General features: G+C 40.1%; 1 protein-coding gene across 2 annotated transcripts in view; it reads left to right on the top strand.

The window, feature by feature from the left end:
• Positions 1-22,200, top strand: part of RPTOR (regulatory associated protein of MTOR complex 1) — a 438,354-nt gene that overhangs the window by 383,450 nt on the left and 32,704 nt on the right. Inside the window, exons 25-29 of one of the 2 annotated variants that reach the window (XM_032209982.1) lie at positions 4,062-4,167; positions 5,538-5,652; positions 5,976-6,100; positions 9,484-9,588; positions 17,188-17,235. In XM_032209982.1, the coding sequence (XP_032065873.1) occupies positions 4,062-4,167; positions 5,538-5,652; positions 5,976-6,100; positions 9,484-9,588; positions 17,188-17,235 (499 nt within the window). The remainder of the gene's footprint in view (positions 1-4,061; positions 4,168-5,537; positions 5,653-5,975; positions 6,101-9,483; positions 9,589-17,187; positions 17,236-22,200) is intronic. The other variant, XM_032209983.1, reaches the window with a different exon arrangement.

Genomic DNA, 22,200 nt, shown 5'->3' with positions numbered 1-22,200 from the left:
CAGATCTCTACCCCAAGTGGTTTCAAGCAAATTCTACCAGTTTTGTAGATCAAAGGGACTTGGGTAAGCTACTCTTGCCAGAAGCCTTTTTTTTTCAGCCGATGCATTTTCCTTATTTCATCTCCAGATTTAGTTTTTGCTGACATTTTTAAACGCTAACATTAAAAGTACATTTATGTTTATTATCTGGTGTTCACTGAATTTTAAGCAGACAGGTTGGCTATGTAGCATCAAGCATAATTTCCCCCTCCCCAATAAGAGTTTCCAATTGAAATAATGGCAATAGGAAATAATCAAGTGAGGCCACATATGGCACCAGTTTTGTCAGTCATGCAGTGGTGGTGACCAAATCAGAACCATTCAGCGTCATATTACTGATTGATTGATTGATTGATTGATCAATTCATTCATTCACTGAATTTCTATAGCCAGCCAACTCAACCAAGTGATTTAAGGAGCTTACAATTCTGAAACTCTAAAACAGTGTAAACATTAAAACAGTTTTAAAAAAACATCCACAAAATACATAAGTACAACCAGGAACTGTGATGATTAATTAGCTAATAATAAAACCAAGTAACAGGACTTCTCACACATTCCAAACCCCAGGCCCGGGTAAATAACCAAGTTTTTAAAACTTTGCAAAAAGTCAACAGGGATGAAGCCAATGTAATCTCCATGGGGAGAATGTTCCATAAGGCAGGGGCTACAGCAGAGAAAGCCCTTCTTCTACTTTCCATCAATCAATATGGGCTGACAGGATCAGCAGCATGCCTAGTTTGTTTAGTTGAATTTGACAAGTAGAAAATCTTGGGAAAAGATAGTCTTTCAGGTAATCTGGTTCAAAGAGACATAAGGCTATAAAGCTGACTGAAAATATTACTCTTGTTTGAACCAGGCAGGGGGCTGCTACAATTTCTCTCTACATTCCTTCCTCCTTTTTTCTTCCCCATTTAAAATGACTCTATGGAGATAGAGTCAATGACCTTCAATAACCTTAGAAGACAGCATAGAAGAAGATGGCTCTCCATCTCACCAATTCCCTGAGGATAGAAACATTGCCTAAGTAATGTGCTATGATAGCTGCCTAGGATTAGAACCGAGGGAATACTATTGAATTGACCTAGCATAAAAGCCTTGCAATATGTCAGTGATGTGGTATGGGAAAGGTAGTTGGCAGAAGCAAAGAGAATCCTGCATACAAACAACTGAAAACTGAATTCCTTTTCCTTTCTTTAAAGAGTTCTAAAACATTGTGATAACACATTCAGGACATTACTTTTATTTATTTTATTTTACTGATTTATCCCATCTTCATTATTTTTGCAAATAACTCAAAGCAGTGAACATGCCCAACATACCTTCCTTGCCCTATTTTCCCTACAACAGCAACCTTGTGAGGTAGATTGGGCTGAGAGAAAGTGATTGGCCCAATGTCACTCAGTTGGCTTTCATGACTAAGGCAGTACTAGAACTCACCGTCTCCCAGATTCTAGCCTGGTCCCTTAGCCACTAGTTCAAACAGATTTTCTTTAGGTTCTTTTCCACATAGATTGAAGTTTGTCTTCTGAAATTAAAGGGCCTAAATCAGCTTGGGTGAAGATAAATTTCAGCGAAAGATTGAGGAAATGTAGCACTATACTTGATGCACATTAGAGCAGGGCTCCCCAGTCCTCAAGGCCATGGACCACCAGCGAGCCGCAGCCCATTGGCAACCGGGCCGCCAAAGCAGCAGGTGGACACACGAAGCTTCATTTGCACATGCATGGGATTTAGGTTGCACAGACAAAACCACTTCCTCCACCACCCCAGCCACTGCCGGTCCAAGAATCAAAAACTTTGGGGATCCCTGTATTTGAGCACTACAAAAACAAAATATATGAGAATGCACTTCATGCCCTTTGTAAGAGCAAATTTGGATTCTGCACCACAGCTAAAAAACCAGATTTGTTTTATAATACTTATGGCACCAAGCCCATATTAGCCTAGTAAGAAAAATGTAAATATAGTAACATCCACACATTCCTAAGGTCCCTCAATTTGGGGGCAACTTTCCCCTGGTAATGTTTGAAAGCCTACCACCAAATAATTAAAGTGGTTCACATATTTAATTAAATTTCCTTCTAATTGTAACATGTAGGATTTTTCCACCCGGTGTGTCATATCTGTACAAAAAGAAAAAATAAATTGATATTTGTTAATTGTATAATTAATTGGTTTACATTTAATTATAATTATATTTTATGAGGCATTCTGGTTACAGTTAGTTACCTTGAAAAGCTGACTAGCAAAGGGGAAGTCATCTACCAGCTCCTATAAGGTTTTTTTTGTAATGAAAGCTTGTTCGTTCAGGGGAAGGGATTTTTTTCCTTCTCCTCCTCCCCAGAATGTTTTAATTCTACCAGGATTTGAGAACAATATTTTACTTTATTTTTGCAAGTAGACCACAAAGCATCTTTTGCTTTCAGCATGCTGATCCTACTAGCTGTGGTTTTAAAGTAGACAGTGTAACCATTTTTCAAACTACTGTATTTCCAGTTGTGCAAAAAGAAACCACAGAATTCCCCCCACGGGATTTATCTGCAATCATCTGCTACACCTTCTGCATTTATGTTTCGCTGAGACATGCTTCACCGTGCCATGTATTCGAAAAAGAATAATGTAAAAAATCCCATTCTCTGCTTTTAAATGGAAGAAAGCTTTGGAGACTGACGTTAAAATGGCTCAGTGCCTTTGTCGATTTATGCAAGCAGTCACTAGATTCAAACAGATCTGCTATAATAAGTCATTTATATAAGCTTCCTCAATTTACATGGCTCTTTAAAAATAATAGAAGGTTCTCTCTCACCCCCCCCTCTCTCTCCCTCCCTCCCTTCCTCCCTCCCCCCCCCTCTCTTCATATCAGAACTTACAGCTAGAAAGAGACATGCTACAAAGCTTAGACCTTATTAAGCTGTAGCTTTTAAAATATTAGTTGATGAATCATATGATTTATAAATCCTGGGCTGCAAATGTGCATTTTTAGAAAGCTGTTCCCTACTGAGAAGATTCTAATTCTGACATTGGTGTATGGAGTTTGCATTCATGCAGTGCATCTTTTCTTTTCTTTTCATATGCCCTGTCTTTTTTCCCCCTGTAATTTTCAAGGAGAAATGTCACTGTCCTTAGGCTTTGTGAAAATAATTACCAGAGAAAGTAATGTATAACAATTTATATTAATTGATTAAAAAGCATAGCACAGGCTTTGATTAGCCTGGAACTAAACAATTTATAACATTAGACACTAAAGGTGGCGCATATTTAAGTGCACAAAACCATCTGCCTGTTACTGCTCTTAATCAAACCAAACTGAAGAATCTCCTCACAACAGAAATAAAGAAGAAAGTGAATGTATTTATTTATTAGCTTTCTAGTAGATCTCACCTTTATTTTATATGACGGACAGCATATATAATGTACAACTTTCTGTTTTCTCACAACAACCCTGTGGGGTGCTGAGGAAGAGTGACTGATCCAGTTACCTAGCTGGCTTCCATTCCTAAGGGATGAATATCACTCATGGTTTCTCAGTTTCTAGTCCAGCTACTTAGCCAGTACACTTGGGGAGCATGGTGGCTCACATGGTTAGGATGCTGGATTGGAGCCCTGTTCGAGATCTGGGTGCTTCTGCATAGGGGGGTGAGCTCCTGTCATTTGCTCCAGCTCCCACAGACGTCCCCCGTGGCAATTGTGATGTCACTGCTTAATCCTTTCAACATGGAAGCGCCTTAGTTTCCTCTGACACGAATGAGATGGGGGACCAGTACACTAAACCGCTTCAGAAATTAAACTGAAATGGCATTCACACATACACGGCTATTTATTTTTATATGTTTGTTAAATTTATTTGCCACCTGTCTTGCTATGGGGCTACTCTCTATAAAATAAGAAAAAGAAAAAGAAAGGACTGTAAAATAGTAGACACTAAAATAAACAATGAAAAAGCGCACAGTGAGAATATATACCAAATCTCTTCCTTTGTTTTGTTTTGTAATTGTCCTGCTCTCATGTCTTTTCATTAGATTCCCGAAGAGCATGATTTGGAGAGCCAGATCCGCAAAGAGAGGGAGTGGCGATTTCTGCGCAATGCTAGAGTCCGAAAGCAAGCACAGGCAATTATCCAAAAAGGTGATTCCCCCCCCCCCTTTCTTCTTGCCTTTTCTGATGCCCAAAAGGGAAAAAAATGGCAATTTTTTCCGCTATGTCTATGTGCTCCATCCTGCTTCAACAATGCACCCTTGAGCCTCAATACTAATCATTGATCTTTGGTGTCAGTTTGGCTAATCTGATTATGTCCTCCCCAGACATCTGGCATACTATTCTATGAAGATAAAGTAGAAGTTATATTTCAATTACAAGAAAGGATGTTGCAAGCTAAATGGCAATTTTCCCCACTGCTGCTAAAAGGCAGAATTAAAGAATGATAACGTCCCTAATGCTTCCAAGGTCTTCTGCAGTTTCTTACGTATTGGCATTCTTTACCTTTATAGATTATTTTCCCCCGACTGTGCCTTTGGATTCAAGTCTATTCTGTGTTTTATTGAAAAGTCACCTGGCTTCTTTATAACTCTTTATGTATTTGCAAATTATTGTTTAAGAACTGTGATTATTTGAGTTCCTTGCATCTTGCTGATATAACCCCCTAAATTTTGTATAGCAAAATAAAATAAAATAATGAGAAATAGATTGTGTAATAATAAGAATAGTGAGTCAGAGGGAGTGAATATGTGTTGCTCACCTACATTTTGAGCACGACACAAGATGGGGTTTTTTTTAACCAGAATTAGAGAGAGTGGGTGGTTTCCCATCTTGAGTTATCAGCTGGAAAAAGATTAGTGCAAAATATCAATTTTTTGAGAGAGATGATCTGTCTCTTACATGTAGCTCAGTTCTTTTGAAGTGACTTCATTCATCGTCATTGATTTAGGAGGGGTTTTTTTTGGAGGTAGGGTCTTTCTTCTATGCTTACTGTATGCCCCCCCCCCTTTTTTCTGCACGTAAGGGTTTTTGTGGCAAAAACTTGCTTTTGTGTGAGCCGGTCCTCATCCTTTTTAGCCTTTTGTTTGTATTTTTTAATGAGACAGTTTCAATTTCTTGGTAACATCTGTTTATGACACCTGTCTGCTTATTTTGCCTGATACTCAAAATGATGTATTAATTTGTTCAGAGCTTTTAAGTTCTAGATTTCCCAGGTGAGGAGTTGCAAGCAGTAAGAGAAATCTGGCTGCCCTCTTTCAGTCAGGAAATATACACATAATGCTGAAGTACATTAGATGTACGATAGCTGGATCATGGTTTCATTTTTTGACTGAAGGAAGATAAATTAATTTACCTGGAGGAAAATGGAAGGGCTGTGTTATTTTTCCATTTAATTTGAAGAGTTTTCCAATGCTGTAGCTTAGAGATTTTTTTTTTTTTGTAAAACAGTAAGCAATGCCCAGTCAGTTTAGTGAACTATAAAAGATTGATGCTAATATTCTTTCTGAAATACTTTTTAGGTATTTCAAGACTAGATGATCAAATCTTTCTAAACAGGAACCCCGGCATGCCTTCTGTAGTCAAGTTTCATCCGTTCACACCATGCATAGCAGTGGCTGACAAAGATAGCATCTGGTAAAAATACTGATTTTAAAGTCACACAGTCTTATTTGATCTGGTGCCTTCTTCTTGTCCCCGGAGGGAAGGCCTTATAAAACTATAATCTTGGCTGAGTATAGATTTTCTATACAGAGTTTCAAATTTATTATTCTTTCTACAAAAGCTGAAAATTCAATGAAAACATAATAATCAAAAAATATGAAACACTGGGGGGGAGGGAGCAAACTATTTGCAGCCGTTCGACAGAATGATATCCTGGATACCTAAAGCCAGGTTTATTAATGGATTCCACTTTATTTCATTTAATTTATTCTCGCTTTTTTCCCTTCTTTTCTCAGTTTTTGGGATTGGGAAAAAGGGGAAAAGTTGGACTATTTTCACAATGGAAACCCACGTTACACTAGGATCACTGCCATGGAATATCTGAATGGACAAGACTGTTCGCTACTCCTGACTGCTACAGGTTGGTATATTCTTTTTATGTAAAGCAGTTAATAGAACTAAGAAGCATCAAAAGTTTTGTCTGCCTCATCATCTTACTGATTCATTCAATCTTAGACACAATATATCTCTGTTTATTTGTTTTCACACATTCTGCTAGCCAACTTTTGAGTCATCCCGCAAGCTGTTATCACACAGTAGACCATGATAATCATATAAACAATGATCCTATGAGTGTTTTACTATTTTCTTCACCCATCCTCATTTCTTCTCAAATACGTAAAACATGTTGAAAGTAGGCGAGAGAAATTTTATATTAGATTCTCTTCCATAATCTTCCTCCTGACAGTAATTGCAGGAATTCACATCATGTCATAACTTTGCCTCAGACTTTCTGTTGGTATGGCTCTTCCAAAGCATTCCCTCTCTGGGACTAATGTGAATTACCTGAAGCCCAAGAGCCACGTCTACCCCTTGGGTGCATCTCTTGAAGATCAACAAAAGTTGTTGGTTTTTTTAACCAAATTGTAATTTGTAATGTGAAAGAAGGGGGTAATTATTAAATATGTGTCTGGAAAGTAATTCTTTTGATTATATTTAATTAATTTCTAAATCAAAACTAGCCACTTTTTACAATGCATCCCTTAACAAGCTATTCAAAGACCAGATGGGGTATCCAGACCAGAAGATGTACAAGACTTCAGGGTAGGTTAGTTTTAAAGAAAAGTATCTCCAGGAATATTCCATTATACAGCAATCTCCTTTACCTTAACCTCCCCAAACAGCATTATTATTATGAACATATTATTTACTGGGTAGATATTATCTAAGCATATCCTTCTCATAACCCTTATTTCTATTAAGAGCATGATTACATAGCATAAGCAAGGCACAGGTATTCCTATGATTGCTGCAGGGACTTGGGTATATAAATGAAAGAGTATTGCCAGTCCTAGAAAATAGATTGTATTCAATTAAGGAGAAATTGTATTTTTTTTTAAGTTATCCATTTAAAGATTTGAAATGTGGGATTCTTTTTAAAATGATTAAGCGCCTGGTTTTTAGTTCTTCAACTTCAATGCAGGCAATCTTCATCTTTCCTTAGACAATCATCTAACACTGTTTCCAATAAGGTGGAGATACTCTAGGTAGTTCCAAGTGTGCCTAGATCAGGGGTGTCAAACTCAAGGCCCGTGGGCCGGATCCCAATCTCCATGCGGCCCTCCCGACCTCCGTTTTCGCTGGCAGAAGCTTGCAAGAGGCTGTCGCAACTGAAAACAAAGCTCGTGAGGGCCACGCTCCCAATCTCCATTTTTGCTGGCAGAGAGTTGCAGGAGGCCGTCATAAAATGGAGCTTGGGAGCCCTTTTTCACTGGCAGAGCACTCAGGCGACCACAGGTGCCCCTGACACGAATGATGTTGAGCTGGCCACGTCTAGGTATTTAGGTATTTATTAATGCTTATAGGCCGCCCTTTTCCCTGAGGGGACTCAGGGCGGCTTACATAAAATAAGGGGGGGGGGTATACAGACAATAGACACAACAATACATAGAAGTAAAATAGTAAGCAACATTCATTCATCATTCGGGTGGGGACAGTTATCTTTGTCCCCAGGCCTGACGGGCTAGCCAGGTCTTAAGGGCTGTGCGGAAGGTCTGGAGGGTGGTGAGGGTACGAATCTCCACGGGGAGATCGTTCCAAAGGGTCGGAGCTACTACTGAAAAGGCTCTCCTCCGTGTAGTTGCCAGTCGGCACTGACTGGCAGATGGAACTCGGTCTACCACGTCTACCACACACACACTCTCCCCCAAGGTCAAACACAACCTTGAATGAAATCGAGTTTAACACCCCTGGCCTAAATGTTGATTTTTATCACAGGGGTTCCTGCTACCATTTCTTGGAATGCTGCTTTTGGAAAGAACCATGGCCACTTCTGGATCCAGAGCCCTTCCATCCCTCTTAAATATGCTTTTTGATAACTGACTTTACTAATCCCCTCCATACATTTCAGATACATTTGGGGATAAGTGAAGGTCCAAAAATTATAGCTCTTCCAGGCTAATAAGCCCAGTAGCTCTCCCTCTTCCCCTGCCATAATAGGCACCATCAGCCAGCCAGGATTTAGAAAGGGCTTATTCACCATTTCATTTCCTCACCTGCTTTCATTGGCTTCTTCTGCCCAAGTCTATATAGCAATAGCACTTAGACGTATATACCGCTTCATAGTGCTTTTACAACCCTCTCTAGGCGGTTTACAGAGTCAGAGTCAGCCTTTTGCCCCCAACAATCTGGGTCCTCATTTTACCCACCTCAGAAGGATGGAAGGCTGAAACAGCCTTGAGCCGGTGAGATTTGAACTGCCGAACTGCAGCTAGCAGTCAACTGAAGTAACTTGCAGTACTGCACTCTAACCACTGTGCTACCTTGATTCTATAGCTAAGATCATTGCAAAGTTCTTCTAAAAGCAATGACCTTATAAAGTATAACCTACCTGGATTTACAAGACAATCAGTCAGCTAAATATATACTCACAGAAAGCCTCTTCTCATGAGTCATTTTTTCCCCAACTTCATAATGGAGGTGTGTGTGAGAAAGCGAGGAAGCCTCTCTATTTTTTGAATGGCCACAGTGAAGTGTCATTCATAGAACATTACTGGACAATGCAGAGATGAAAATGTTTTTACAAAGAGGTTAAGGAAAAAGTAGAAATGGGTGGTTTCCTGGGAGATAAATGATTTATATCCCTATTTTAATCAATCCTTGTAGCCTTAAACAACAACCTGAGATCATGCTGCAAAAATTCAGCCAGATTTGGAGATGAATTTCATCAATGTGGTCTCAGAATATTGGAGAATTGTATATATGGTTGTCTACTACTGTCCCAGACTGACAAACTTCTAAAATTCAGCATCATATTATAGTATAGAGGCTTCATAAAAAATATTTGAGCTAGAGTTATATCTTAAACACAGTAGAAAAATGCTTCTTGGATAACAAGAATGTAGCAAACAACCAAGTGAATAAGATACCACAGGTAGTATGAGCTCAGAATGATATATACAATTGGAAATCTGATGAAAACCAGTATGTTATGTCTTGTCTGATTCTTAATATGTGAGTCTATATTGTTTAGAATTTCTTATATGACAGCTCTAATTTTTAGGAAAGTTTTTTCTTAGGAAATTGACTATGATGAAAAGTTTAATCTCCATAGTGCTAGACCCAGTGTCAACTCTAAAGCTTTTGAAAATGGTATGCCTCTTTTATTTAAATCCACTAATCTAAAATAAAATGTTCTGTACTAAGATAAGGTTGTTTGCTCTATATTCCCAAAGCCACTTTTTTTATATTGCTTCGTATGTTTCTTTTTTTCTTTCTTTTTTCTTTTTTTGTCCTGTCTTCAAGATGATGGTGCTATAAGAGTGTGGAAAAACTTTGCTGACCTGGAGAAGAATCCAGAGATGGTAACAGCCTGGCAGGGTTTGTCAGACATGCTACCTACGACACGTGGTAAGTATAACCATAACACTCTTTTTCTGAATGTGAAATATAACAATAATTAGCCTTGGTCTGAAGTGAGGCTGGGTAATCTGGAGCTGTCTTCTTTGCTTCTGCTTTCAGTAGTATCTTGTCATTAGACTTTCGGCTGCCATGGACTGACATGTTCAGATATTTCTTCCCAGCCAGTTTCAGAAAATTATAAAGACAGGTCTAAACATTCTACTTGTGGAATAGATAGAGAGGCATATTTTTAGTAACATGAATCAGGACTAAAGTTGTGTTCCCCCCTCCTGCACTATACTGGTTTTCCTATCAGCGGAGGTCAGGTCTAACTTTCTGCTTCTTGAGAAAGAGTCATAGAGAGCTGCACTGAGCACTGCCCTTCTTGAACTTCTCACAGCAATTGGTTGTCTCCTTCCAATTTTGGGTTTATCCAGAACCTCACTTCTTGCTGCTCTTCTCCTTTATTTGCTGATTCTTCCTTGACCCAGCTTTGCATGCTTCCCATATCACTTTGCTTAGCCCGCTTTGACTTCAGCACATACAGCACTGCTTCAGTCTTTCCTGCCATTAGGGGGGAGGGGGAGAGGAAAGGAGAAGAAAATAGGAAAAGTCACAATCAGGGCCTTTTTACAAGTTGCATAAACAGTCCCGACACGGTAAGGGCTCTGGCAAAGCTAGATGTCAACAAGAGACTTGTCACTATGCATATTTGATGGAGGCAAGTTAAGTAATACACACACACACACACACACAAACACACACACAGAAAAACCTCTCTCAAATATTTTAATACAAAGGTGTTCGCTCTGCTTCCAAGACATGAGGATTCATTAAGGCACTGACAGTTCCCATTTCTGAGCTGATACATCTCTGCCCTAAGGACTGAGAATTGCATCTTTGAAAATTTCCTGTTGCTATACTGCTACTTTGCTAACCTCTTAACATATTTGCGCTAACACAACCAGTAATCAGTAATGATTTGACATGTCAATATAAAACATCTACGCCCTTTGAACTTTATGGTTTGAACACTTACAGAAGTAACATCTACATATTTTTCTTTAATGTCACCTTCCCTCACACTGCCCTGCTTTTCCTGCGTAATGTGATTCAAGCTACTGATAGAAATCCACATGAAACATCTCACTTAGATCTAAAAAAAAAACCCAACCACAAACAACCCATTCTTGGCTTTTTCCATAAAAATCCTGAATTGTTCAGACAGTGGGAAAGCAGAGGTCCGTTTGCGGTAAACCCAGGTTTCTACAACATACCTCTCCGTGTTCGCAGAACATGCAGTCCTAAAGGGCACATTTTAGGCATCTGGCAAAAAATCTTCCATTTAAAAGGCCATTTGTCAGCAGCCAAGCAAAGATCGCATTGTGCTTTGTATTGTAAATAGAAGAGTACTAGGCTCAGATCTTGCTGATCTTTTAGCATCTTCCCATCTCTGAAATAATCATTAAATAAATAATAAGTTCTTTCTTGTCTAAGGCATCTATATAATGCCCACGCATTCAGTAACTGTACATTTCAGTTAATTTTATTAGCAGTGTTTGACACTGCCAAAAGAATGGTTCCTGTAAATTGAGTTTATTCTTGTGCAGCTTATTTAAAAATTTAAACTAAGTTTAAAAAAGGCAATCACCAAATCATTAAAGGAATATACAGTTAAAATGCAGGAGGAAATGTTTTTGTTAATTGCCTGGGTCACTCTTAAATAGAAACACTAATCTCAGTATAGTACAAATTCATCTAGTGATATAGACAGAAACACACACACACACAAAGACCAGCCTTCAGTAGCGTAGAGCATCATGGCTACAAGTTTATAAGAGATAAAATCCCATGTATCTGGAGGGTACAAAACTGGGAGCTACTATAAGACATGATTTGCATGAAGAGTTAAGATGTAATAGATATTGATTCTACAATATTTAAAATTGATATTCATTATTTTAAAAAATTGAAAAGTGTGAAATCTTACACGAAGAAATACTATCTTCTGAGATATCTGAAATGCTGGGGGTTTTTCCCCCCGTCTATTTAGTTCCTTTAAGAAGGTGCAGATGCTGCAATTGTAAGGGACAATATGGCATATACTGTTTGTACTATACTATTTTCACTTCTGATGTTAATAGCCAATTAGCTAAATAAAATCAGAATTTGAGCTATCTTTTGGATACCAGATCTGACAGAAAGTGCCATTTTCAGAAATTGGCTTAAAATATTAACAACCACTTAAAGAGTTCCTTCTTATGCTTATGAGTTACTGCAGTAAAAAAAAATAGTCCAAGGCCAAAGGGAAATCATATTCCTTTGATACAGTTCAGTAAATATGCATAGGCAGATGTTATTTTAATCCTGGGGCTCCAGCATAAAGATAGGGGGCCAATGCAGTCAAATTCAATTGTATCCTTAGACTTTCCTTCTGTCTGCTTCTGCAGTTCATTAATAAGAGAAGAGAAAATACTGACCAGATGATAATTGTGTAGTGTGACACCATCACATCACAAAATGTTCTGGCTTCATTTCAGAGAAAATGCACACATATTATATGGAATTAAGTGTAATGAAAGCAAACTAACCCGATTTCATCAAATATAGCAATGAAACCAATACATTAGCAATAGAGCTACTATCAACACTTGATTCCTCAAGAATTTGCTCCCCAAAATAAAAGTACTGAAGACCCTGATAATCTGGGGTAAAGAAGTTCTTATTTTCCCTTGACCATCTCATTTTCCCTAACACCAATTAAGAGAGGGCACACAATAATAACATGGTTTGTCATATCTGATCCCCCCCCTCCGTGCCTCACCTCATGACTTCCTAACAAGTGCAACACATTCGGATGAATAAAAGCTTTAAGGGGGTTATGCTTTTATGAAAGAATCATTTATCTTCTGTTTCAACTCTTGCTGCTGGGGGGGGGATGAATTGGCTAGGTCAGCTACCCCCAACCTTTTGGGCACCAGGGACTGGTTGCATGGAGTGAGGTTTTTCCACGAACTGGAGGGGGCATGGTTTCATGTGCTGCCTGCATCCCACAGATGGAGCTTTGCTTGTTTGCGCAGCCCAGTTTCTGGTATGCCATGGTCTGGTGCCAGTCCATGGACCAGGGGTTGGGGACCCTTGGGCTAGGTAAAGCAAAATCTAATCAGTGCCAAGAAGCAAAGTGAATTAAATTAGCCCTCTACAGAGATGAGATATAAGTAATCTTCGACTTACAGTCACAATTGAGCCCAAAATTTATATTGCTAAGCAAGACAGCTGTTAAGTGAGTTGTGCCTCATTTTGTGATCTTTTTTGCCACAGTTGCTAAGCAAATCGCTGCAGTTATTAAGCAAAACATGCGATCGTTAAGCAAATCTGGCTTTCCCCCATTGACTTTGCCAGTCAAAAGCTGGCTGGAAAGGTTACAAATGGTGATCATATGTCACCGGGACAGTGAAATTGTCATCGATACATGCCAGTTGTCAAGTGCCTAAATTTGGTCACGTAACCATGGGGATGCTGCAACAGTCATGAAGGGTGAAAAATGGTCACAGTCACTTTTTTCAGTGCTGTTCACTAAGCAAATGGTTGTAATTCAAGGACTACCTGCTCTTGAAAGAAAGCTGCTTTGGTTGTGGAAACCAAGGATTGTAATACGCTTATGGCCCCAAGTTTTAGTTACCCTTCCTTCGTATGTGGCCAGGGAAATCATTCAGACAGCCTCTGTTTTTGCTTTCCTTCATCTTGGTTCTGCTCTCCTTATCTGACGATGTGAGCTGCTTGATGAAAAATAGGTCACTGACCTCACAAGGGGTTTGAGGGGACAAAAGAGCAGATGACACTCATAAGGTCTGCCCTTTCTTCAATTACCTTCTTCTCGTGCACATTTCCTCATTTGTGGCGAATCAGCTGGAAGGAAAGCAACATTATAATAATAGTGCAATTCTTTTGTTCTGGAAAAATATAAGAGGAGTCCAAAGGATTTTAGTTCTGTACTAACCTCATAACACAGTGACAGATCCCCTCTTCTTTTGACAAAAAATAAATAAATATGCTCTTGCCTGGCTTATTTGTATTTATCAGATGAATGTCATTGTCCTCCATACAAGAAGAATAAGAGCAAATCGGAATTGCTTATCATCTAGTGTTTTGATTTATGTAAAACTTCCCACCATAATATGACACTGAAAGAAAAGATCCCTAGATTCAATGAAGAAGGAGAGGTTGCTCAGGGTCAAGATCTTATGAATTAACTCCAGTTTAAGTCAAGTCAGCATAAAACTAACTCGGATTGTAATAAAAACATTGAGAAATAAATGCAAGCACCATCATAAATTGTAAGTACACATTATGTCCTAAAAGAAATTCTTGACTGCTCTAATTCTGTATTTTCAATGGAGCAATGAAACCAAAGCAAATGACCAGAGCTAGTTGACCATCTCCAAAAAGTTCCTAATCAGAGTTTATTACCACTGGTAGTGCTTGACTTATGATGATCCGTTTAGCAAGTTGTGATGGCTCTGAACAAATTATGGTTAGGACCGGTCCTGAGAGTCCTGGCTGTTCCAGGAATCCCATGGTCTTGTGATCGTGATCTGCGTTTATGGTAACCAACTCGCACTTACAACTGGTGGCAGCTTCCTGTGATCATATGATCACTATTTGTGAACCTCTCAGCAGGCTTTCCCAGAAAGTCAGTGGGAAAGCCGGGAGGGAAGATCACAAACTGCTGGAGTAAGTTTCCCCCACCCAGCCCCTCTGTGCTCGCACCACACCAGCCATTTGTGCACCCCTGCATACTATTCCCAAATCTCACCATACATTTCCGCCACTTGCATACCTTCCTCAAGCCATTCTCTAACACTCTTATGCACTCTCTCTGAGTATGACACCCTCATACAAGCTCCCCAGCCTCACTGCACCTCCCCCATCTCCTACTCATGCTTGTGCCTCCTCTCCGAGCCTCGCTGCACCTCTCTTACACATATCCTCACACCCTCCCAGAGTTTCCCTGCACCTTTCTTCCACCCCCACCCATTCTCCCCAATCCTTGCCACAGTCCTTACATGCCCTTGTGCACCTTCACCCACATCCTCCCAGATCCTTCCCATCCCTCTTTGACACCCTGACACAGGTCCTCATGCCCTTCCCCACCTGGCAGCAGCCACTTGAGAGCTGCCTGGGACTTGCAACTTCCTGCCGGTTTGATTGTGGGAAGCCAGCAGGAAGTTGTCTCACCAAATGAAGTTTTGTTAATTTCCCACATTGCTTAGTGATGGAAATTCCGTACCGGTTGCCATTGTCAATCAAAGGCTGCTTTTATTTGGATGGGAGCAAGAAATCCAGAGCTTTAGACTGGAGTGAGAAACCTGCCAGAAGACCACAGTGCCAAAGCTTTTCCATTTGATTAGACTTTTCACACTCTTCTGTATGGTTGTTGGGTTTTTCTTCCCTGTAATGTACAGTCTGACAAAACGAGAGTTGTGATATAAAAATGTCACAGGAATAATTTATTCTTTTTCTTCAAGAAGCTCTGGAAATCATACCTGGATATCTTTTTCTACAATATACGCATATAGCCCCTGAAATTTTAATCAGTTTTACAGGCTGAGGATCAATAGACTTTATAGCTAATCCACTGTTTAACCCACTGCACTATCTAAGCTCCTCTGGCATTTGATAGACCTTAGAAATAACTATTTTTATGAAGCATAAAGTGCATAAATAATAGATCAGCTTAATTATTTCATAGCACTTGTTAAAAGAGAGAATCAGATATAAAAGCAGAGAGAGTCAAATTCAGGTTTCGGTTCAGTAAAATTGCAAGCAAGAGGCCAGACTGGAAAGGATTAGTTTTTAGGATTTCAGTTGTAATTTGAAAATGCCAAAGTTGATTTGTGTAATTGATATGTCAGACCTCACAAGAATTATGCAGCTTATTTGACAAAGAGGACATTTAAAGACTTATTAACAGACAGAATCGCATCTAAAGGGGGGACTTGCCCACTTCTTACAGCATCAACAAAATGGCATTTTGTTGATACTAAATGGGTTTTGGAAAAGCAGGAGGAACAGACGTTCCGTGTTGTTCTTTCCTAGACCAGATCAGCTGTCCAACTAATCAGATGGCCTGACAACCTGCACAAAGCTTGGACTGCTGTTGAACTGTAACACGGAAACTTTGCAGTGGGGAAAACGACCATGCCAACAGCCTATAACAGTGATGGCGAACCTTTTTTGCCTCAGGTGCCAAAAGCACGGATATGTGTGCTATCATGTACGTGCGGATGTCCACCCCCATAATTTAATGCTGTGCCTCCTGCGCACACACACATGACAGCCCTCTGCCCCGTGCATGGGCACACGGCTCTCTTTGAGAGTGAAAATGTCCTCCCCCACCCTCCCTCGAGGCTCTCTGGAGGTCAGAAACGGTCTGTTTTCTGACTTCTGGTGAGCCCAGTAGGTCTGTTTTTCGCCCTCCCCAGGCTACTAGAAATCCTCCTTTCTAGGAGCCTGGGGAGGGTGAAAAACGACCCAACTTGCAGACCAGAAGTTCGGAAACAGACTTCCGGGTTGCCCATTGGGCCATTTTTCTCCCTTCAGAGGCTGAAGCTGAAGGCAAAAAATGGCCGAGAATCAAGACCGAAAATCAGCTGGCTAGCGCACACATGAGCACTAGAGCTTACAGGGCAACACCTTGCGTTCTCTCAGAAATGGCTCCATGTGCCACCTGTGGTACTCGTGCCATAGGTTCGCCATCACAGCCCTATAATGTTTTTCCAGCTGTTTCAGTTCCTTTCAGGAATGAAAATGCCTGCCTTAAAAGGAGCAGGAAATTCTCTCCCTGGATTAAATAGATTTCTATGGCCAAGCTAGTCTCAATGAATATCTAAAATTTAATTCCCCACTCTCTGTCTGCAACCATTACCTTCCATCTGTACTCAACATCCAGGTTTTTTTTTTCCAAAAAAACATTTTTTAAAAACTTCAAATGTATCCCCCTTGTAGGACTAATTTCTCCACTTAGGCAGTTGTTTGAGCAGTGCCTCTATAAATTCTGCTGTCTCTCCTAATCTTGAGTGGTCATTAGGTCACTGAAGTATGCTTTGCTGAAGCCTATTATATGACTCCGCAGCTGAGCTGGTGGCTCAGAAAGTGAGGCCTGAAGAAAATTTGCTGTTTTCTGTTTTATTTCCTTCATGTTTTAGGGTTTGGTTTCTGCTATAGTCTCACTCAGAGCAATATTTTCATTTCTCACGCTCCTTTGATCATAAGACGCCTTTCAGTTCTAGATCCAGAAAAAAGGCCATGATTAGAGAAGACAATGTCAGATCAGTTGGGAGCATGACTACAAAACCCACCCCTACCACCAAAAAAAACCCCTTCCCCCCCCCTTCCCGTGATTAATGGCTTCCTAGGATGGCTGCTTGAGTCAAGTTGCTTGTCTTCCTTCCTTTCCTGAATAGAAGCTTTTGCTACCGCTTCTCTTTAACTCTGTTCTTTTCTGTTCCTTTTGGGTTGTGTTTTCGACTCCTTTTAAAGATTTGTTTTGCTTTGGCTGATCAACTTACCCTTAGCATCAACCCCTTAATCCCTGTCTTCTCACAGGTCTGGCCCGAAGGGTTTCAATCTATCTTGACAGAAGTAAACAGGGAGGTGAGTGCTCTCTTTCCTCTTATGTACAAGGGAGGGATGGACCTTCTAATCTTGTTACTTGGTTGAAAAGAAATGGCATTGCTTTTAATGCTTCCTAGGCCATGTTAGCACTTGAAAAACAATTTAGTACCCACAGCCTTTTTGTGTGAGATCTGTTTGTGTGAGATCTCTACATCATGGGTGTCTAATAACGCTTCTGAACACAGCGCAGCAGGATGAAGGGGGGGTGCTCTTTCCTTTGGGAGTCGGCTTATTAACAAGAAGTGGAATTGGGAAATTGTTGCCATGTTATTCCAATAACAGGGCACCAAAGCTCCATGACCTGTGTGTATATTCTTCCCACCCTGTCTCTGTTCTTCTATTTTTCAGGAGGTATTTGGGGATGTCCAAGTCTCATTTTTTCCAAAATGTTCATGATGAATATTGCCTTTGTTCCAATTTTGACACCCTGTGCAAAATATACAATGGCTGTGACCTTTTGTGTTGTAATATAGAAAATGGGTTCCCTTCTTTGTAATATAAATGTCCAGAAAACGGTTCTGAATCTTGTTTTTGACTCTGGGTGAAATCTGTATTTAAGATTTGAGGGGGAGGGGTCAGTCATACTGTGGGACTTGAAATCTTTCTCTGCTGCTTTAGATGTTAAGGTAGGGATCAATGGCTAGCACAACAGGATGTGAGGTGTGTGTGTGTGTGTGTGTGTGTGTGTGTGTGTGTGTGTGTGTCAGAAGGGCTGATGTAATCTTCTGAGGTGTTTCATGAATTATGAATACAGTATTCACTTGATGATAAGAGCCGGGATATGTCAGCAGTGACGCCAGAGGAAAAGTGGCTTTGTGCCTTGTGACTTGGTCACGGAGACCTTTGTACTTCAAGTTGATTCTTTGGAAGGACTGCACAAAATTAATGCAGTCATTTTACCATATAGAGCCTCCTCGCTGGCCCATTGACAGGGTACTAATGAGCAAGCTGGAAGATTGAAATGACTTCCCATTTGATACATTGAGCATCGGACCAGCTTAATGCAACCACCATTGAGAATCGATACTAATAATGCTCAGGCAATAACCATCAGCCAGAAGCAGATAGACAGATGGTTCTTATTCATTACCAGGCTATCAAGCTAGGAGGCCTGTTGAACTCTTTGGTCTTTGGTCCAAGGGTGCTTTTCAGAGTGACTTTGCGTACAGCACAGAAAATGAGATGAATGGATACAGCAGTGCATTTTCTTCTTTTTCTTATGCTGTGCTAAGTCACAGCCGTTATCCTAATATTCAGGCGCCAATCACCCTTTCTTCATGGCCAAAATAAGTAGTACTCCATTTCTCCTTACCTTAAATCCCAGTTCTAGTCTCTAAAATCAGTGTGAGCCTCTAAATCTTGTTTCCTATCTTTTTTATTCTCACATCTAACTCAAACCACAGTGGTGCAGAACTCTGAGAATGTTTGAGATAATATAATGCAATCAGTTACCTCAAGGACAAGGCCTCCAGGCAGGAGATGCAGGGTCAAAAATAGTCAATGGAAATCATGACTTTGATCAAAGCAATATTGATCAAAGCAAAGACCCTATTTTGCAAATAATCCTTATGTGCCCTGATATGGAAAGATTTAAAGGAAAAGAGAGGAGATGGTACTACAATATATGGCGCTGGTGGGGTTGTTATCCAACATTTCTCAATCAGTCTAAGAGCCCACATATGTCCTCTGTGCCAGCACAAGATGAACTGACCACCACTTCTCTAGTTGCCCAATAAGGAAGTGCCCAAATCAGCCTCCAGCTGGTACTTTTGCCCTCTCCCTGTCTCATATTTCCTTGGCTTCTGCAGCAGAAAAGTAAGAAAAAAGCTAAGTCACTAACTACAAAGCTGCCCAGAAGCCCAAGGAGAACAAGAGGTGCAGGATAGGAAAAGGAGAAAGCCACAGGATCGAGAGGCAGGGAACAACAGAGGTTCCCACTGATAGGAGGGCAGCCACCTGAAACCCTGCAGAGCTTGAAAAGGGAATGTTGAAGTTTTAAGCTGCACTACATAGAGCTGGAAGAAAATCAGCTGAGCAATCCAACACCTATTGATGTCCTAAGATCACAGAGGCACAATTGGACCAAACCCCCATGAAGACATTTATCTCCCAAGAAGTTCTTCTGCAGTCAGAGCCATAAAGTTTGGTATCCTACAAGAGGAGAGACAATGAAAGTAGGACATAGTGAAGAGGGCTGCGATTCTGAGCCCTTTTTTGCCGTGTAACTGATATTTGGGATGAGAAGAGTGTTATTTGGAGGGGCATTTTTAGGATTGAATGAAGAACGAGATAATCTACCTTCCTCCCTGTTGCTTGAAAATAAAAAGAGAAACATGCCTTATGCAGCAACCAAGAGAAATGGTCTAGAAAAGATCAGCTATGCATAATTGGGACTGATGCTCTGTTGTGGCCTCTATGCATACAACTAATCAAAATGGAGGATTAGAGCAGGATAGAACACCCAACCATTATTCTTACGGGACAGGGAATCTGAATGGTATTCCTTTGGAAAGCAGTGGTTCATAAAGTCAAGCCCCTTTTTTGAAGTTTTTGCTAATCCATTGAGATGCAATTCTGCATCCTGCATGGATCATCATTGGAGGTTCTCCTTTTTGATATGATTTTACCTAGTTTGGTAATGAAACATCTGAAGAAAACAACCAAGCTCAGAGAGCCTGGATGACCCAACAGTGCCCTTGTACATCATAGTATTTCAAGCAGGACTGTTACTTCTTGCATGAAGCAAGTGGGCTGAAACATTTTTTTAAAAATCTATTTTCTGGAGAAAGTTTTTTTGCTCCCAAATCTATTTAATCACATACGATGCTTTCAGAAGATAATTATTGCTGTAACAAAGTTTGGGTTTTCAGGACCAGGATCTGATAGTAGTAGTAGCAATAGCAGATTTATATACTGCTCCATAGTGTTTTTACAGCACTCTCTGAGTGGTTTACAAATGTCAGCATATTGCCTCCAACAATCTAGGTCCTCATTTGACTGACCTCAGAAAGATGGAAGGCTGAGTCAACCTTGGGTTGGTCAGGATTGAATTCCTGGCAGTTGGCACAATTATCTTGCAATATTGCATTCTAACCACCGCACCACCAAGTCACCATAATCAATTCCATGGCCAGATTTTTCTCACAATACAGGGTGGCAGTGGCAGTTTCGGATTTCTCTACAAGAACGAGCACATTTCAATTTCTAAAATTAGGTTTTTACTTTTGAATGTGTATCCCACTTTTGTGTTTTTTCCACCACTCAAATCCAGTTTATTACATTAGTGAATTATCACTGCCTTAGTATTTTCTTGATATTTTCCTCTTTGTCTGGCATCCCAAGGCAGATTGATATTCATTGGTTGCATTCACAAACAATAGATGAAAAGTATATTTTTGTGAAACTATCCAGGTGACTCAAAACAATGGGGTCATTCTGCATTCATTAAGGGAGTCTGTTAAAACCTGAAAAAATAGTTTCTGAAATGAGTTTTTAGCAATATAAGGAAAATTCGTTGAATCTTCCTGCCTTTATTCTTTTTTTTTCCTGTTGCATAGTTCAATATTTTATTTTCTTCCTTTGTTGATTTTAAGATTGATATCCTACCACGGCACCTCCAGCAGTGTCGCTCGTGGGTATCTAATCATCCCAACATAACATGTTAGATCACTTGAGCTCCAAAGGATTCCAGTGCGATTTATGCTTTTAGAATATCATTGCTTTGCTATTTCTTTGATTTCCAAGGTGGTTTAAATCATGATAAAATCAAAAGCCATAAATAATAAATTTCATGTAGCATCAGTAGCTGCGGTCCAAGGCAAGCCAGCAATAAAATGGAACATACGATACCATCTTAAGAAAACAGTCCAGTTTGGGAATCATATACAGTAAAGGGAGGGGGGGCTCTGCAATTGGAGCATGGCTATCGGCACTTGCTCCTGGGTTAAGGACCAGAACCAGAGAGTTGAGTTGCCATTATATCCAGGTACATTTGAAGAAACAGCCTTCGCATGGTTGTATTTGGGTTCTTTCCAAGGATGCATTTGCACAAAGCAGCACTGGCACACTGTCCTTGACATTATGGAATTAATACAGAAAGACTTTCTTGTCGAACAGACAGGCCTGTCTCCTCCTTTTGTATCTTTCAAATGGGGAGAGATGGTTCCCAAAGGGAAAGGGAAGGATAGGCTTCACAGTCTTCAACAGGGATATATATATATGGAGTCCTTGGCTTAAGACCACCATTGAGCCCAGCATTTCTGTTGCTATGCCAGACAGTTGTTAAGTGAGTTTTGTGCCGTTTTACAATCTTTCTTGCCACAGTTGTTAAATGGATCAATGAACTTGTTAAATGAATCTAGTTTCCTCATTGACTTTGCTTGTCAGAAGGTCGCAAAAGGGGGTCACTGCAACTGTCATAAATATGAGTCACTTGCCAAGGATTTTGATTACATGACCATGAGAATGCTGCAATGGTTATAATTGTGAAAACAGTCATAAGTTACTTTTTTCAGTGCTGTTGTACCTTAGAATGATCACTAAACAAACTGTTGTAAGCTGAGGACTACCTATATTTAGCAATAGCAATAGTGCTTAGACTCATATACAATTTTCACAGTGATTTTACAGCCCTCTAAAAGCAGTTTACAAAGTCAGCCTATTTGCCTCAACAATCTGAGTCCTCATTTTACCCACCTCAGAAGGATGGAAGGATGAGTCAACCTTGAGCTGGTCAGGATCGAACTGCTGCCAACGGCAGAATTAGCCTGCGACACTACCTTCTAACCACCACACCACCACAGCTCATTTAAATTGGACAATGGCAGGAAATATCTGCTATATTACAAAGTAAAAAGTAATACATATATGAAAAGTTTGCAAAAGAGCACAACCATGGAAGCAGAGAAGAGCATTGCAATCTCTGTTCACACAACTCAATTGTGC

The sequence above is a fragment of the Thamnophis elegans genome, chromosome 2 (genome assembly GCF_009769535.1).
Source record: "Thamnophis elegans isolate rThaEle1 chromosome 2, rThaEle1.pri, whole genome shotgun sequence".
Taxonomy (NCBI): Eukaryota; Metazoa; Chordata; class Lepidosauria; order Squamata; family Colubridae; genus Thamnophis; species Thamnophis elegans.
Note: the sequence above shows the minus strand (reverse complement) of the source record. Positions and strands in the feature narration are given on the sequence as shown.